The 19,652-nt window shown below is 34.7% G+C and overlaps 1 protein-coding gene across 4 annotated transcripts; it reads right to left on the reverse strand.

Annotated features, from left to right (window-relative positions):
- Positions 1 to 14,467: 14,467 nt before the first annotated feature.
- On the reverse strand, positions 14,468 to 19,525 carry LOC129889339 (pentatricopeptide repeat-containing protein At3g54980, mitochondrial-like). Of its 4 annotated transcripts, none has more exons than XM_055964602.1 (4): positions 16,813 to 19,525; positions 16,652 to 16,717; positions 15,126 to 15,199; positions 14,468 to 14,544 (listed from the first exon to the last, which is right to left on the reverse strand). In XM_055964602.1, exon 1 carries the CDS (start codon positions 19,426 to 19,428, stop codon positions 16,873 to 16,875), a length of 2,556 nt encoding a protein of 851 aa, XP_055820577.1. In that variant the 5' UTR covers positions 19,429 to 19,525; the 3' UTR covers positions 14,468 to 14,544; positions 15,126 to 15,199; positions 16,652 to 16,717; positions 16,813 to 16,872. The 4 variants fall into 4 exon arrangements, with proteins under 4 accessions (XP_055820577.1, XP_055820576.1, XP_055820575.1 ...); XM_055964601.1 differs by having other exon boundaries at positions 14,682 to 15,199; XM_055964600.1 differs by having other exon boundaries at positions 14,468 to 14,588; positions 14,682 to 15,199.
- Positions 19,526 to 19,652: the final 127 nt, after the last annotated feature.

A 19,652-nucleotide genomic window follows, 5' to 3' on the forward strand; every position in this document is an offset into this window, starting at 1 on the left:
TAAAAATACATATATCTTAGTGTAGAAAAACCGAAATAATAATATCTTTTTTGATCCAGTGAAAAGAAAATTCATAGAACTACAACATGTACAATATTCACAGCTAACAGCTTTATGGATCTATATAAATATTTCTTTGAAGTCAACTCAAATTCTGTCTTGATTGGCCCTCTCTAATTCACACATTATATATGAAAAGCTACAAGAATATTGTGATGCTCCAATAATAGCGTGCCCCATTTTTTTTGAACTTATGATACTAAACTTAAGATATAACTCTAAGATCCACGGACCTCAGCGAAAGGGTCAAGTGAGACTATGTGTTTTTTGGATACTTATGCGACTAAACTCAAAATGTAATTCCAAGTGCCTACGTACCTCGGTGAAGAGGATCAAGTCATAACATAGTTTTAAAATAGTGATTTTTTTAAATTAATTTCTTTTTTAAAAAAATTATGTCCTAACTTTTGCCTAGGCCGCCTCTTTCGAGATTTTTAACCTAGCGGATATATTTTTTTGGATGTCGTGCACAGTTTATACTCTTACGGGACAGGAGTAACATGCAGTTTATGCTCGTACCTTAAGGAGCGTGTTTCTTTTCTTCAAGGATAGTATCTCTTTATGAACTTTCCATTAATGGGGCCAACGTGCAATCCTTCTAAGTCAACCAGTTTGTAAGCGCCACTTGAGTATAATTTTTGTACCACATATGGTCCATCCTATTTAGCGGAGAACTTGCTTTCAGACCGACGAGAAGTAATAATGGCCTTTCTTACAACAAGAACTTGATCACCCACTTGGAAGCATCTAAGACGAACTTTCTTATAAAAAGATCGAGCTGGACGAGCTTGATAACATTCTATACTTTGTTGAGCCTCTAGTCTTTTTTCATCAAGAGCCTCCAATTCTTCAAGGCGTAATCGAGCATTTTCTTCATCAATGAGTCCTTCTTGAATGGCAAGGCGCAATAATAGGATTTGACGCTCAAGTGGAAGAACTGCTTCAACTCCATAAAAACAAATAAGGAGTCGCTTGTGTTGGCATGCGATACGTAGTCCTATATGCCCAAAGAGCTTCTTCCATTCTTTCATTCCAATCTCTCTTAGACTTGTAAATAACTTTCTTTAACAAGTTGCAGAGTGTCTTGTTAAATGCTTCAGCGAGACCATTAGCAGCAGCATAATACATAGAGGAATTACGTTGCTTGAAGCCAAAAAGATCACATATCTTCGTCATTAACTTGTTATCAAATGACTTGCCATTATCTGTCAACATGTATCGAGGAATACCAAAACAGTAGATAATATTATCTCAAATGAAGTTAGCAACATTCTTTTTCTTCACTTCTCTAAGAGAAATAGCTTCTGCCCATTTTGAGAAGTAGTCAGTTGCAACCAGGATATACAAATGTCCACCAGAGGACTTAAGTAATGGTCCAACAACATCCAAACCCAAGATTCAAATGGCCATGAGGCAATAGTTAGGTGCAATACTTCAAGGGGTTGATGTATAAAATTTGCATGGAATTGACAAGCTTTATATCTTCGGACGTAATTCAGATAATCTTTTACCATGGTTTGCCAATAATATCTTATCCTTTTTATGTGAAAATAAAGTTTTGGCCCATATTGATGCGCTCCACATACTTTAGAATGTGCTTCTTGAATAGATTCATCTGCCCTCAAACATTGTAAGAGAACTTCATCGAACGATCACCTATAGAGTGTATTTTAATAATAAAGAAAAGGAGGGGCTTGTCGTCGGATTTCTGTCCTTCTTCGAAGATTTTCTTGCAATATTCCATAACACAAGTAATCAATTATTGGTTGTCGCCAATCTTAAATTTTAGCCTCCGAAGTGGTGATAACTTGTTGAAATTCTTCTTTATGCTCATCTGGAGGTGGAGTTATCCATCTTTGGCAAACCACAACTTGCATTTGATTAGGCGATACTAATGTAGAAGATAAAGTTGCCAACGTATTAGCCTTCTTATTTTCCTTTCTAGGGACATGAATCGGGTCAGGAAGAATAAGTTATTCCAGCTCCGGGGAAAAGATTCATCTTCCAATTTTCCCTTCCTTCCAATTCCAATAGTTGAATAGTCACCTCTCCAAGCCAATCTATCATATTTTGAGCATAATTGCAGTATGAGAGTAACTCAAGCTTCTTTACTTCATAATTAACCAAGACTTGATTGATCACCAACTTGGAATCCCTAAAAACTTATAGTTGTAATTATTCCATATCAACAACCATTTCAAGAGTAAGTAAGAGTGCTTGATATTCGACAATATTATTGGAGCAATGTTGTGTTAGAGTGAAGGAGTACGACAAAACTTCTCCATGGGAAGTGACAAACACCACTCCAACACTGGCTCCTTCACGATATGCAGCACCATCAAAATACATCTTTCAAGGCGGCTGAATTTCCACTAGCATTGTGTTTTCATCAGGTAACTCATCAGATAACTCCCAATCATTCGGAATTGGATGATTGGTCAAGAAATCTTCTAGCACTTGTCCTTTTACTGCCTTTTGAAATATATATACAATTTCAAATTGTTGAAATTGGGGGTACCACCTTGCTAGTTGATCACTTAAGATAGGCTTGGACATGACAAACTTGATAGGATTCGCTTTAGAGACAAGTCGTACAATATGAGCTTGGAAGTAATGCTTTATCTTCTGAATCGAGAATACGAGTGCTAGACATAACTTATCAATAGGTGAATACTTGATCTCGTTTTGTGTCATCATCTTACTCAAGTAATACAAGACATTTTCTTTTCCTTCATTATTTTTTTGTGTTAGAAGTGCTCCTACTGACCTTTCTTGTGATGTAATATATAAAATCAATGATTTTCTAGGTATAGGAGCTACAAGTACCGAAGGCTTCATCAAATAATACTTTATATTTTCGAAAGCATTGATACAAGCTTCGTCCAATTCAAAAGCAACGTCTTTCTTCATAAGGTGACTGAATGGTTGACATCTCCCAACTATATTTAAGATAAACCTCCTAAGGTATGCTAATTTTCCCTGCAAACTTTTTAACTTATGAATATTTTTTGGCTCAGGCATCTTCAAAATAACATCTATCTTATTTTGGTCAATCTCAATTCCTCGATGTCGAACAATAAAATCAAGAAACTTTCTCGAAGTAACTTCAAAGGTACATTTTAAAAGGTTCATTTTGAGTTGGTATCTTCAAAGTCGTTCGAACACCATTCTCAAATCTTGCAAGTGGTCATCACTTTTCCTTGATTTCACCACTAAGTTATCAACATAGCACTCAATATTTTTATGAAGCATATCATTAAAAAAATTCTGCATGTCTCATTGATAAGTAGACCCAGCATTTTTTTAAACCAAAAAGCATTACTTTGTAGAAATATATGCTTTTAGGAGTGCAAAATGCAGTAAGTTCTTCATCCCTTGGTGCCATGCGAATTTGATTGTATCCAAATGAACCATCCATGAAGACATTGTATCGTATCCAATCGTGGCATCAATCATAAGCTCAAGGATTGGAAGAGGAAATTCATCCTTAGGTCATGCATTATTAAGATCTTTAAAGTCAACATAAACTCAGATTTGGCCATTCTTCTTTCTTACAGGTACAATGCTTGAAATTCATGTAGGATATTTGACTTCACGAATGAAATCTGCTTCAATGAGCTTGTTAACTTCAATTTCAATTAAAGGAAGCAGTTCAGGTCTAAAGTGACGTTGAGCTTGTTTAACAAGACGAGTGCCTCATTTTACAGCAAAACGATGAACTGCAACTGTAGGGTCTAATCTTGATATTTCTTTGTAACTCCAAGCAAATACGTCCAAACTCCATAAGCAACTCAATATATTTCTTCTCTTCATCGTCATTCAGTGAAGCACTTACATATGTAGGCCTTATATCATCATCAACTCCAAGATTTACTTCCTTCAATGCATCAACAGTATTCTTTACCCCTTTCTCGAGTTTAGGTGGTGCATCTTCAGTATCCTCATCTTTTTGAGGATCATCATCATTAAAGGATATGTGATGGCATGCTTGAATATCTACAAACCCATCCTCTATTTTTACATGTAGTGAAACACCTTTCTCGTCACAAATTCTGATGTGATTTGATGATCCCACACTTTCTTCATCTTCATATCGCTTCCTAGTGTGAATTATGGTATGATTTCTTGCTTTCAGAACATCTCCACATGAAACTACAAGTTTTGTTTCTCACCTCATTCTAGAAGGAATCAAACAGGGCAATTTTTGAGTGAATTATGCTTTTGAGTATGTACCCGTTCTTCCATTGTTCTATAATTTCCTTGGCACTTATATTTTTTCTTCATTGGTCCCAACTGATCAACCACTGAAGTTTTTGGAGTTGATTCACTAAGCTGATCAAATGTAGAAATATTCAGAGCATGCCACTAAGTCAATCAAACACAAAAGTTTTCTTGTTGAACATCATAGGTTCTTCCACAAGGGTAATGTGTTGATGCTCATCCTTTTTATAGAGATTTAAATTGGTGACGGTTGTTTGTAACCTAAGCATTCACACGATTGCTTGACAACATACCCTCTTTCTATTATCATTCTTTGAGTAGGATTTAGGCCATGATTTGCCTTTTCAATAACTTCATTTGGAAGCTTCCCTATTTTAAAGCTTTATTGGGATTGTACCCTACTTTCACAAACAACTTATAAGCATTTGGGTCAAAACCCTCGTTTGTAAGTTTTTTAGGAAGTGATTCATATGAATCATGGTTTGATGGTCTGACAAATCCTTTTATCATTTTTAAGGTGATTTGATTGGATTAATTTGCTTGATAGGAAATGTCAACTTGCTACTCTGCGACTCAGAGGGTGGGATCTTGACCTTGTTTGCCTTTGGGACATAGTGAAAAATAGGAATCACTCTCTTACTTGAAGATACCTCACTTGTCTTGGGTACTTTGCTCATATCTGAAAGCGTTTTATTCTTTTCAATCATAACCCCCGCATTATCAGGTGCTACATCAACCTTCTTTGTGATGTCAGTTTTTCTAATTGGTATCACGTTATCAACTTTGACTTCTTTTGAGACAAGATTCTTTAAGTAGAATTTTGAATCTGCAAAATGCGCTTCTATCTCGGTGAAAGGTTCATCATCAGCAACTACCTTCTTTTGAACCCCATCTTCAAAGTATTTAAAATATTGATAGTAGGTGGATGGTACCACTTTGTTCTCATGTATCCATGGCCCTCCTAACAAGATATTATACGAGGTCTTTGAGTCAATACATGCATCCATGCACTCGAACGCATATCTCACATCGTTATATCTAATTTGACAGCACCAATGGCTCTCTGCCCCCTTGGTTAAATCTCTGAATCACAAGATGACTTTCCGACAGTCTATTTATCGGGATTTCAAGTTCTTTCACAGTGCGAATAAAGAGAATATTGACCCTAAATCCACCATCTACTGTGATCCTATTTACTTTATGTCTACGCATAAAATCTACCATATATAAAAGATGATTATGCAACACTTCACCCAACAAAAGATCATCATTAGTGAATGTAAACTTCGCATCACAAGTGTCCACTTATTCAAAGTGAGACTTGATAGGGCCTTCATGTGATGGAAGTAATGACGGCGATGAGTCTTCTTCCGTTGTCTCTTAATTATCAATGTTATAACACGAGGCCTTGGTGTCACAATGAGAAATCTTTTCATGGAGCCAACTTGGCAAGAATTCCTCTAACGTCATCGGAGAACGTTGCTTTTAACAGTAATTTCCCCCAATTCTTGACTTCTTCACATTCTTCTTTACCATTTGAGTTTTTGGTAGTTTCTTCATCTTTTTTCTTGTCACTTGCTTACTTGGCTCTCTTTGCAGGATCGTTTTACAACGTCTTCGTCGTGTTACCAAAATCCATCCTTCATCATTAGTATAAGTACAAAAGATTGATTTTCCTCTAGAGGTTTATCTTTCCCTATTACTTCATTCATCAAAGGAACGAGAAATGCTATATTAACATTTATAAATTCGAAGTCACCAAATTTAATTATTTTTTATGGTGATGTGGCTAGGACATCGCCACAATCATGTACTTCAACAAAGTTGAAAAGAACTATGGGATCAAGTGAACCAAAAGTGATAGTGACTTGATTTGAACTCTCCTTCTCGTCTTCAAGAAATATCTTTCCTTCACGGGCCAAGTCCATGATCTTTTCCTTAAAGATAAAACACTTTTCAATAGGATAGCCCATCAAACGATGATATTTACACTAATTTGGATCATTAGTCCTCCCAGCCTCATCTGGACGCTTTATTTCAAGTAGCTCAAAGAGTTTTAATGGCAAAAGCTCTTCAAAAATTATTGGAACATCTGAGTCTAAGAATGGATACTCTTTTTCTTGAATTTCCTTGAAAGTCGGCTTTCTACCAGCGTTATTCTAAAAAATTGTGGTCTTCACCCTTTGATTCTTACTTAGATTTGTAGCCACTTTCAAAGGTATGGCATTAACATTCATTGACTCCTTATTTCCAAATTTGGATGCCGATTTTCTCTTTTCTTTACTTCTATTTTTTTTTTTTTCTTGTGAGGGTCATAAATAGGTGGTCCTTCAATTCCGCTTGCGGATATTCTCAACTGCATATCATGAGCACGTGTGGATAGTTCGTCAAATAATGTGGGTTTAATACCCTGTTATGACCCGTATTTTTAACATTAGAACATTTTGGGAATAACGGTAACAAGTCTAGGGAAAGACTATATTTGATTTTATTGGATACAAAAAAATTTATGACTAAATTAGGATGTGGAAATATTGGAAAAGTTAAAGGGTAAAATTGGAATTTCACATGTGAAAATACTATAAAAGGCTAAGGGCAAAATTGGAATTTCAACTTGGAAATATTAGAAAAGGTTAGGGGCAAAATTGGAATTTCTCATGAGGGGCTTTAAATCATAAATTTCCTAGAATTCTCTACACAATTTGAGAAAGGAGAAGAGCAAAGGAAAGAAGAGAAATCAAAGAGAGAAAATCGGCTATGGAGGGAGTAATTTTACTCCTTGAAATTTTATCCCAAAAATTATAATTTTCTAGTATTTCCACTATATCAAGGGTCCTTCATAACATGGTAAACTTATTTTGGAAGATAGAAGGCTTGTTTGGTTGATTTGGAGCTTTGGTTAAGTGAAGAAGTTAGAAGGAAAAGGTAAGAATTAATCCAATTTCTTTGTGTTATGAAGTTTGTTGATGTTGTAGTAAGTAGGGGTGTGTAGAATTTAAGGAAATATGAAAGTTTGTATGGTAATATGGTGCCATGTATACATGTTCTTATATGAGTAAGATTTACTCAATTTTTGTGTAGTATTTTTGTGTAGTATTTTTGGTGTAGTATTTGAATAGTAGTATGATAAATATTTGATGTTGAAAATGGAAATTGGATGAAATTAATTGAAGTTGGAAATATGGGTTAGGTGATGAGATGGGAAAAATTAAGGTTGTATAGCTTGTTAATTATTGTTGTGATTCTTGGTACAAAAGGGAAGCTTAAATGGTTTAAGTTGGTATTAAAATGGATTGTAGGGAATTATGTATTTTTAGTATGATTTTATAATATTATGGAAGTAAAGTTGTTCAAATATGGATTGTTGTTGTTGATTATGAAGTTGAAAGAAGGAAATGAATTTGATTATTAAGTTGAAAGAAGAAAATGAATTATAAAATTTTTATTGTATTTATGAAATTTTTGAGTAAAATATGGAATTGATGAAAATTGGATAACTTACTTGAAATATTTTTTTACCTATATTGGAATGAGTTGAAATTAATTATGGACATGAAATATTCATATTTACTTGAAAATGCAAAGTTTGGTTGAAAGTTGTTGCACTAGTTGGAAAAAAAACAATTTATGTTATAGTGTGTTTAAATTGATTATTGATGGTATTGGTGTTGTTGTTGGCTTGGTTGTTGATATTGTGGCCGAGTTGTAATCTCGGGGTTGTCATATATATAGGGGAGATGCTGCCAAAATTTTTATAGACAAGTATTGGAAAATTGAATTCTTAAAGTCTTATGAATAGTAATTGGTAAATGTGACCAATTGTAGATTTTGGTGGAAACGGAAATTGAAGTTGGCAACCGTAAAAAGCCGATAAGGTATGTAAAGATTTACCTTTTCTTCTCTTGGCATGTCCTAGATGTAATAGGTGTGGATACGAGCCTCGGGGATCGCTCCATTCTTCGGAATCGACGCTCAAATTTTCTCTTTTTCTATTCAATAGAATTGAATTAGGTATTTATGAATATTTTGGAAAAATTGTCTAAACTTCTAGAATTTGCACAAATGAAATCCGACTACCTTGAAACTCTTATAAATAACGTTATAAAGTTTAATGCACGTAAATTGTATACGCCACCTCATTCGACCGAGGTGAGCCCCACTATTATGAATTTTTCTTTGTTATTCCATTTGACTTATGTTAGGTAGTATTTGAGAGAAATTCTTTGCTACTCTTCTGAATATTATATGACTAATTATTTCGTTAAGTCCCATAATATATTTTGAAATATGGAGACGATTCCAGAAAACTATTTTGACATAGACTATCGTGAGGTTGGAAAGATTTGCGCTATTATTATTATTCAAGTTCTTTTTATATATGATTTATTATCAAAATCATGCTATCGAGTCTGTATAAGTATTTTAAATTTTAAATTGTATTTAGTTTCTCACCACTCTACTCGTGTATACTGTAACCACTTTTCCACTGAGCCTGGGCCAGGATATATTTTTGTGCGTATTTCTCTGCGTTGTTCGCTGTGTCCCGATGTGAGGGGGCAGATATGACATGTACATGGGGTGGTGTATGTTATGCCACGGAGTTATGCTGTGCCATGTACACCTATGTTTGGGATATGATATGATCCGATATGATATGATCTGATATGATTTGATATGGCCATCTGATATGATATGATTTGTTACGGAGATATTTCCTACTCTGGTGTTATGTTGTGCCGTGGCGCCGACGATGGGAGGGCGACCACATTTTGTTCACCGAGTCCCATAATGGGGCCGAATATGGCATATGTTTTTGCATATATGATTTGAGATTATGATAAGCATATTGAAATACTGAACATTTATTTTGTATTCTGTACATACTATTCAGATTATGATTTTATCTAGTACAGTTCATGCTTTAAATATTCGGTACATTTTTTGTACTGACCCCCTTTCTTCGGGGGCTGCGTTACATGTCCGCAGGTAGTGAAATTTGATTTGCTGATCTGTCGGTTTAGGACATCTGATGTGTTATTGACGGTGCTCCCTTGTTCGGAGCTTGTATTTTGGTACTGACTTTATCTCTGTATATTTGGATATGTTGGTCAGGGGTACGACGGGGCCCTGTCCCGTCTTATGACTATGCTATTATCTGTAGAGGTCTGTAGACAGAGTTATGTTGTGGGTTTTATATATATGGTTTGGGTTTTGTGTGTTTTATGATGGTCTATCAACCCTCGTGCCTATATCTACTTTTATGATATATTTAGCAATTTCTACTAATCACTACATATGTTTATTCGGTTAAAAAGGCTAATTTGGAATTAGGGTACGTTTGGGTGCCTAACTCGAACACCAATCGCGGCCTACGGGGTTGGGTCGTGACATACCCTGTAGGATATAACTAAGTCCCCAACGTATTCCTTGAATACATATTTCTATTTCAGAAGCTTCACTAAGCCTATCCCTACAATTGAGGCTTGCATTTCTCCATCGGTTGATGAAATCGATGACATGTTCATTTTTCCATTAATGTGTATTTGTGAGTTCAACCATGCTCACAGTACGCCTTATGCTATAGAAATGATTGAGAAATTCATGTTCAAGTTATTCCCAACTATCAATAGAGCCAGCCTCGAGATCTGTATACTAGTCAAAGATATTTCCTTGTAAGGAGCGTACAAATTGTTTAACCAGATAATCTCCATATGTTCCAGCATTATTGAAAGTTTCAACAAAATGGGCGATGTGTTGCTTTGAATTTTCCTTTCCGTCAAATTGTTGAAATTTTAAAGGTTGATAACCTGCAGAAATCTTCAAAACATCGATTCTTGAAGTGTATGACTTTGCATATGTAAATGATGACTTTGAAGACGCGTCATACTTATCTTTGATAGTTCTTATAATGAAGTCCTTCAGTTGATGAATGAGAATTCCTCCTTCAGCAGATACTTGTAGTTCATCACCCACATGTACTTGCCTTATAACTGAATCTCTCTTTTCTTGTACCATGAGACGTTTTACAGGTGCATGACTTGAGTCCCCTTCCATAACATTTTCAACTCTGTTCATCAACTTGACAATTCGATTATCCTGATCTTGCACATATTTTGTTAGACCTTCAATTGCCATTGTTAAACTCGCCAGTTGTTCTTCAACAGTTGAGGCGTTAGTCATCATTGCTTGGATGACCGTTATGGATGATAGAGTAAGGCACAAATTTTTTCTCAAACTAAAATTTGTTTAGAATAAGTTACGTGGAGTCACTGGGGCAGATCTACTGATTAAGACATCATCTTCATCTTGAATAGTGCAATTCCTTGTGTTAAAAGGACTAAATCGAGCCAACGTCTTTTCAACAATATCAACTATAGTCTCTCCTTCTTCCAATTCATTCAGAAAGAATCTTGCCCCCTTTGAAGATGGAAGATCAAAAATAGGAACGGATGCGGACGACACTTGAAGTGTTTGTTGTCCTAGCAAGTTTGCCCTGTTTCTAGTGATGGATCCCAAACTTCCCATAATAGCATCCAGTATGTTCTCCACCTCAGAGGAAAACTTGGAATCAGTAGCCTTAGCAACAATAGTCCTGGAGTCAAATTTCTTAGATGTCATTTAAATATTCTTGAAATTTGATGATCGATGTAAAGAGATGAGAGGTAGAGATGGTTCCACTGGGCATGCCAAAATTTGTAAACAAAAAATTTCTGTGCCGAAAAAAATAAATAATCAAGACAAGAAAATTGGAGTAACAAAGTGTAATATTTGATTTTAAAATGTAGTATGTGCTACAATCTCAATGATAATCCTCTGATTCTTCAAATAATATGGAATATGTTGAACTTGAATTTAATTTAGAGTCAAAGGCTTGAATAGCTTGATCTTGAATCTTCGCCTTCAAACTTATATTTAAATTATTCGTCACGAACACTTGTATGGTTATGACGAATAATAAATATAAACAAGTAACTTGATCTTGAACGCCTTGATATTTGCCTTCGTTCTTGATCTTGAACTTGAACTTGAATTTGATTGCTTGAACTTTGTAGCTTTGTAGAGAATTTGCGGCATTTGATCCACGAGCTCTCTTCTTGCTTCTTGTTCTTTCCAAAACTCCTCCTTTCTGAGAATAATGAGGACCCCTATTTATAGTTATAGGGAGTGGTATGCCTGTGTGATTTGATTGATCGGTTTAAATTGACCAATCAGATTACTTTGGTGAAGAGCTTTAATTTGGTTGGTCAGAACATGTCACATATACACGTGACATTATTCTAGTGACTCATTTAATTTAACTTGGATTGCCACATAACTTTGACATGTGGCATGATTTTAGTGGCTTATTTAATTTGACTTGAATTGTCACCTAACTTTGGAACATGGCATGATTCTTAGGACTTATTTAATTTAATTTGAATTGCCACATAACTTTGACACGTGGCATGATTTTAGTGGCTTATTCAATTTGACTTGGATTGCCACATAACTTCAACACGTGGTATGATTTTAGTGGCACATTTATTTGACTTGGATTGTCACATTGTTTGGACTATTTTCTTGAATTTAATATAGTCCCAAATTAATGTACGGATTTAAATCAAATAATTTTAATGTTTACGGATTCTAATTAATATAAAACAATGTGTGTGTACATTTTATATCAACGATACACTAAATTTCTAAAAATGTGTTTATTTGTATGTCACACTTATAGAAGTTCCTAAATAAAAGTCTAAATATTGTAATCCTCTGTTAGGAATGAAAATGTATATGTGGTATGAATATTAAAAAATATTACCCAAGCTTAATAAGATCAAATTACAAAATAGTTTCTATTTCTAACGTGTTCTTTTAACATTATATTGTTTGTACATAAGATAAATAAGTTAAATGTTATTGTAATTCATTTTCTGGTTTTATTTTTTACATAGTCCAAATAAGGATAGATTTATTAAATAAAATTTTAGTTAATTTAACAATTTTAAATATTAAAAAAACAATTATATGACTATTTTTATTCAATATGAACTCTATTTTGAAAAAATAAAAAATGAATAATATTTTGATAATGGACTTTGTGCTCTTATATTAACAAAGTCTATCCACCATAGAATTATATAAGCAAAGTCTTCAACTCTTACTTTAAAACATCCAGGCTTAATTTTCTAAACTTGCACAAAGAAGTTTTAAATTGATACAGGAAAATTAAAGTAGCATGAAAAAGAAAACCTAAAATATCGAGGACGTGGTTGTTTTCAAATAAAGAATAATTTAATATGAAATTTTAGTTGATTTTGAGTTCCTAAATAGCTGGATATAATTAAATGACTATTTTTCATTATTAGAAAAATATCAAATGATTATTTTGCTTAGTGTGAAATTTATTAACAAGTGGTAAAAAAGAAAAACGACATCGAGCTTTTAAACACACATTTGTATGTGTTAATTAATAAATAATTCAATTAAGTAATTCACTTAAGATGATATCATATGAAAATATGCAAGAAATATTTTCTTAGAATAAAATCCAAAAATCAAGAAAAAATAGAGTGCAATTTTCTTAATAATATTATTTATTAATTTTTGAAATTGTGTACTTATTACTACAGGGTGCGTGAGAGGCTAGTCTATATAAATGTTAATGTGATTCAACAAATTTTAATAGACCTTCGAAAGACAAATGATGGGGAAATCTTTTTTCTTTTTTTTGTTTTTTAAATCAAGTATTGCTAGCCAAATTAGGAAAAGAATTATAGTGCAATGTGTAAATGTGATTTCCTTTCCAATTTTACAAACCTATTTACTACATCCCTAAAATCATTGACCAATAAGTTGAAATCTCTGTAAAAAGAGGTTGATTTTTATTTTATGTTAACAAAATGATGTCTTCCTGGTTGAGCTTCACGCTTAATTAGAAATCACGAATTTGAGCTTCAGAAATTAGGGGCGTATCTAGGAGTTCTTCGGGTTCAAGTGAACCCATGCTTTCTTTCCCATATCATATAAAGTAATGTTATATTTTATTTTATTTTTAAAAAAAAACAATAATTAACTATAGCCGTAAACCCATGCTTAAACTATCATATAATGAGATGATGATTAGATGTATTTCTTTAAGTGAGATAAGAAATTTAAATCTTATATCTATCTTTTTTGTCTTTCTAAAATATAGGTAACACCACTCTAAGTGATAGTACTTTTGGGTTTTAACTAATATTCTTTTTTTTGCTTTAATTTTTCAAAATTTTCAAGTTTGCCACATTGAAAATTCCTAAAAAAAAATTATCACTATATTTTTTATATATAATTAAATCAAATGTGTATATTAAAACTAGCAGTACTGGATGATATAACATACCGTCAATGGGTTCAATTGATCGTAATACCTTCTACATGATTATAACTACATTTATGTAATTACTATTTGAATAGATAAGAATTAATTTTTGACATTTTCCTGGAAGCTTACTTCTTTGGTGACTCAAACCGACGACCTTAGGATTGAAGGTGGAGAGTACCTATCATCCAAATAACCCATCTTGTCGACAAAAGCCCTTTACCTCTAAAATAAAATAGATTTAATCGATCCCAAAACGGATACCAAATACCGATCGGAAACAAAAACAAAAAAGTATTTGAACAAGGATTTAATTGTTCCTGTTGCACTACTACTCCTGGAATTGGTTGCTTTAGTACCTGGGCTGCTTGTCTTACTAGTAAATGTCTAGCTACTTTCCCACCTGTTCAACTCCCATGAACACAGTATTGATCATTTCATTTATGCTTAGACAAGTTATTTATAGAATCAGTTAGTTTTATTTGTAGTTTCATATTTTCCAATATAATTAATGGTATCAGCATTCAACTTCCTTCTTTTATTCAAAGTATGTTGTTATAAATGTTTATTATTTGAACCTTTGCTTACCATTTACAAAAACAATATATCATGAAAAGAATCCCCTCTAAACTTGACACCATTCTCCTCCTCAATTCATATTGGTTTGACTTATACCAAAAAGAGGGGGTGGGTGGGGTGCCTAACTCAACAAAATATTTGGACATCATAACAACAATTTCTGATGCATTTTTGCACCGATGATTCAGTTTTGCTGCCAAAGTACATAAGAATTCAGGAGTGCAAAGGCCTAAACACCAAAGTACTTGAAATACCAGAGACTCCGTCTTGAAAATTTGAGAGGTGTGATCGATATAAATTGTTATTTCAGGATAGCATTCTTCATCTTCATTTGCATCAGCAAGCTGAGGAGCACATATAAGTGTACAGATAAACTGCCTTCAGCAAGCTTTCGATAAAACGAAACCAAAAGAAAGTTAAGCATTTCTTTCTGAGGATTTCTAGTTAATAATGCAATTAATATGGTTATTGAAACTCTTACCATTATTGCTTACATCCAACATTTTGCTCATAAGTATTTATCTGGAGATTTTATTCTTCATCTTTCTAAATACACTTTTTTTCTTTTTTTGATAAAGTAATTTGGAGAGGACAGTTCAGGTCCAAAACAAAGCCAAGGGTCCTCAATTTATATGTTTTGCGCATAACTCATTCACCCTAGGACAGATTATCACTTGCATATGTTCTCATAAATAGTTCAGCACTTGGACCTCCTCTTCAGGAGAGACCTCTGCAAAGGACATACAATTGAGCATCAAGCAGAGTGATGTTCACAAGTCCAGTTGAGATACATGAGAAGCAAAAGTGTGATGCATCCCTGGACCAATTACCAAATTTGCTTTGCAAGTGTAAATTCAGTGGAAGTCTCTACAGTCTGCTTTTCAAGATTTCAAGAGATCCAATTATAGTTGTTTCGCTGTAGTACCTTAGTTTTCCTGTGTAACCTTCACAGATGAAGTGAAATCAGGTAATGCTACCTCTTTGGGACTCTTCAGATACCTGTGCATAAACTTACACAAAGTTAGGCAGAACTACAAGCTGAAAAGGAGAGACCAGGTCATCCTGTTTAAATGAAAAAGGCAATCATCTGCAAATCAATTTCATCAGCTTTTTCAACCACTGCTATGCCTAACAAGGAACAATTATTTGTCACCTCATTTCCAGTCTTACAAAAATATATAAGGGGGAATACTAGAACTTCCCTATGTAAAGAAGAAAAACAAAAAAGCAAGTCTCACCCTCCTTATTTCCCAGAGACTCCTATAATTCATGTTTGACTTTTTTCTCACATACTTCAGCAAAAGGCTCGACAAGATGGTTGAACTCTTTATGATCACACCTTTTTAAGTTTTTCTCATATCAGGCCTTCATCCTAGAGTAAGAAATGATCAGACACGAGACTCGAAGCAAGAAGGATCTGTGTCTCTGTGTGTGTGAGAGAGAGAGCATAGCAAAATTGCTTGGTCTCAAAGGAGCATAAAATTTGAGCAAGCTTGAGGGGGGGGGGGGGATTTCAGTTGTGGAACAAGATCATATAAGCCCTAAAACTTTGAGTATTCATCACTAACTACAAAACAAATAATTCAGTGTAAAAATCTGCTACATACTGCTGACCAACACGGTCAATGGCCTTGGATGAGAATTTGGAAGAACAGGGCTCTATATTAAGTTGGAATGTATTAGGCGTTCACCCTGACTTGGCAAATTTCAATGGAGGGGAATCATACCTCCGTGGAATGGTGGCTTAAGATAGCAATCATTTGTTACTACACTGCAAAATGGCATCAAAACTGTGGGAATCTCTTCCTCACTATATTTGATGTAAGATGAGTAATGCCTAATACAGCAGGAGCAACTGCATAGCTGGACAAGGAAAGGACTAAACAAAGCCATAAGGAAGATTTGGGACGCTATCCCCCTATTTAAGTGGATCATTTGGAAAGAAAGAGACTTGAGATATTCTGCAAGCAGATCCAGAGGATATCCAATTATTCATAGCTTAAAAATAAGAAGTCTTTCTTTTTTCAGATTTTTGGTGTAAAGATGGAAATAGTAAATGGGCAGATAGCTTATTGGATGTCCACAGCTTCTCAGCTGAAAATAGGGAGCTTACTTTTTACTTCAATCTCCTCAGTAAATATACAGCACAGTAATGGTGCCTCTATGTTAATAAGAATAAGATTACCCATCAAAAAGGTCATCTAGAATTCATCTTTCTATAAGGTCCAAATAAAACAATGCACCAGCACACGACGAGTATATCCAAATTAAACTGTTAAATTTACCAACCAAAAGACAAAGATTCAGTTTTTTACTTATTCACCAACATTTATCTGACAGCTTGAACTCATAGATTCAATTTCATATCTAAATCAGATAAAACCATTCAATGAAATCATGAATCAGTGGAACAGATGAAAACTTAGAAAGATGAAGAACTAGAATTCATACCTTCGAGGGACTCGAGGTGACCAAGCGAAAGCACTTCATTGGACCACAAGCATTAAAGCTGTCAACCTAAGAGATAGAGAAATGAGTGGTCATAGTTAAGCCAAATCTCATTGGAATCTAACTTAATTCACTGCAACAACTAGTAACCAAGTTCAGTTTACCTTGCAGACAGGAGTGACAGCCAAAGTATATTGTCAACAAATTGCTAGAGGGTATCTGGTTCATTGTGGCATTGAAATACCTGGACCCAAACTATTTCCTTTCAACTTTCCACTGATAAGAATATCATAGGTCGCATCATCGGGCTTAAGACCTTTGTCAAGCATCTCATCATGCAACCTAAATGCCTCTTGCAGATTTCCCTCCTTGAAGTATCCAGCAATTAGTGTATTATAAATCAGAACACTAGGAGTCATACTCTTTTTACACATCTCCTCTAGGACCTTGTACGCATTCTCAACCTGACCTTTATTGCAAAGACCGTGTACAAGAACAGTATATGTGATGTCATCAGGCATTATACCCTTTCCAAGCATCTCAGTGAACAAATCAGATGCCAGATCTATTTTTCCATCCTTCAAAAGCCCATCAATCAATGTGGTGTATGTTTCCAGATCACATGGAACACCTTCATTGATCATCCTATCACGCAAGATTAGTGCTGCTTCCATATTATTTACATTTCTAAACCCACTTATCAAGCTATTATAAACAAATAGGTTAGGAGAGAGACCAACTTGAAGGATTTCATCAAAAAGTTCAGAAGCACTTTTCATGTCTCTTCTTTTGCAAAAGCTGTCTATAAGAACAGTATATGCAATGACATCTAACTCAATTTCTTTATTTCTCATCTCATTCAGCATTTTTAAAGCTAGATTAATGTTATTGCTTTTGCATAACCCATCAATCAAAGTTGTGTAAGTGACAACATCTGGGGAAATCCCACTATCACACATCTCTCTATAAACAACCAATGCTGAGCTGACATCATCTTCCTTCAAAAATCCATCGATTAGGCTATTGTAAGACATGCATGTTGGAAGGAGGTCTCCTCCTTGCACAATCTTTTTAAGCAAATCTTTTGCCTCTGACGTTTTGCCAACCTTAGACATACCACTGAGTATGGTATTGAATGTGTAGCCAGTAGGGGAAATTCCTGAAGAGACCATTTGATCAAACATGTTCTCAGCTTTCTCAGCGTCACCTTTTCTAAAGTACCCGTCAATCAAAATGCTATACGTTACAACATTAGCTTTCAAATGCCTTTCTGGCAACTGAGAGAACAAATACAATGCTTTGTCCATATTCCCATTTCTGCAATTTCCGAGAATCATATTGTTGTACGAAGCTATAGTAGGTAAAATTCCATTATCAACCATCTTATCCCATATGTTTTGAGCTTTATCCATTTGACTGTTCTTACACAACCAGGCTATTATACTATTATAAACGAAAACATTGGCAGTCCCTGAATTTATTGCCCCATCAAACACATTCATTGCTTCATCTGACAAGTTAAGACTCAAAAATCCCCTTATCAACAAATTTTCAACATAAGCATCAGACCTAATACCTGCAAGTTTCATTTGCCTGTAAATTTCTATTGCTTTTTCAACATTCTCATTTTTACAGCAACCTTCTATTAAAACTGCATATGTCACCTTGTTCGGAGTGAGTCCATACTCGACCAGTTTGTCAAACAAATCCAAAGCACTTGATAAATTACCCTGTACATGATACCCTTTCATCAAACTTGTTGCAACCACCAAGTTCATCGGATGGCCATTACTAAGCATTTCATCCTTGAACCTCAATGCCTCAACCATATTCCCTTGTTTCACACAAACCAAAATTATGTTTGTATACGTGCCCTTAGAAGGAACCCAACCCCTGTCTTTCATCTCCTCCAACAACTTCAATGCTAAACATAGATTCTGTTCCTTACAAGCAAAATAAACACAACAGCTATACAATACTGCATCAAGCTTAATCCCACTCATCTTAGCCTCCTCGAAAAGCTTCACAACCTCCTCCATTTTCCCTTCTCTGAAACAAGGAGCCATCAAAATATGAACAGTACGACAATCATAATGGGTTCCTCTAGACACTATATCAGTATACAAATCTCTGGCTACTCCAATCATGTCCTGCCTCACCAATGTCTTTAAAAGATTGTTCATAATCGGTATCCACGGCTTTATATCATGTTCCACCATCCCATTGAAACAATCAATAGCATCATTCAATCTATTAGCTTTCACACAACTATTCATCAAGAAATTAAAAATCCTAGGATTTAACTCAAAATCAAAAGTCTTACCACAATTGATTAGACCATTAAAAATAACAGTAGCAGAGGGACCGGAGTCACTAGAAGCATAATAATCAAGCAAACGCCGAGCTTTATGATGATGCATTGAAGAACTGACTAATATGTGAAGCAGAACAAAGAAAGGGTCAGATTTAGTATGTAGAAAACCCCTTTGTCGTCTAGCAGTTTGGAAGTACCTATAAGCTGAATCAGGGTCATCTCTATGACTGAGAAGAACACCAACGACATGATTCTTGGTAAACTTACCATCTTCTGAATTGGGTATGTCACAAGAATGGTCAGTATCAAGATAATCGGTTGTTGAATCTGAAGGGGAAGGTTGAAGAGTTTTTGTTTGTTGAATTGTTTGTGAAGATGAGGTTGAAGAGGTGCATAAATGGCGTCTGCAATAGAGGATTAGCCATGGAGGAATCTGCGAAGAAGAGGAAGGGAGCAAAGATTTCATTTTTAGCTTGTTTGCCAGCGCTAAGACCCCTAGTAGTAGTCAGAAGCATAATAAACCCTAATCCCCAAGAATCTGGTCATTGACTGATCTGCGCAAAGTTTTGCGTGATATCCTAAAATGTTTTTTTGGCCAAAACTAAGCCCATTTGGATGGGCTAAAAAAAAATAATGTATGAAGTGTTTTTATTATTTTTATGTGCTGAAAGTTATTTTTATAAATAAACA

Source organism: Solanum dulcamara, chromosome 5 (genome assembly GCF_947179165.1).
Source record: "Solanum dulcamara chromosome 5, daSolDulc1.2, whole genome shotgun sequence".
NCBI lineage: Eukaryota > Viridiplantae > Streptophyta > Magnoliopsida > Solanales > Solanaceae > Solanum > Solanum dulcamara.

Bases quoted from the DNA above. Each gene is read 5' to 3' on its own strand.
- LOC129889339 (XM_055964602.1), bottom strand. From the start codon at position 19,428: ATGAAATCTTTGCTCCCTTCCTCTTCTTCGCAGATTCCTCCATGGCTA.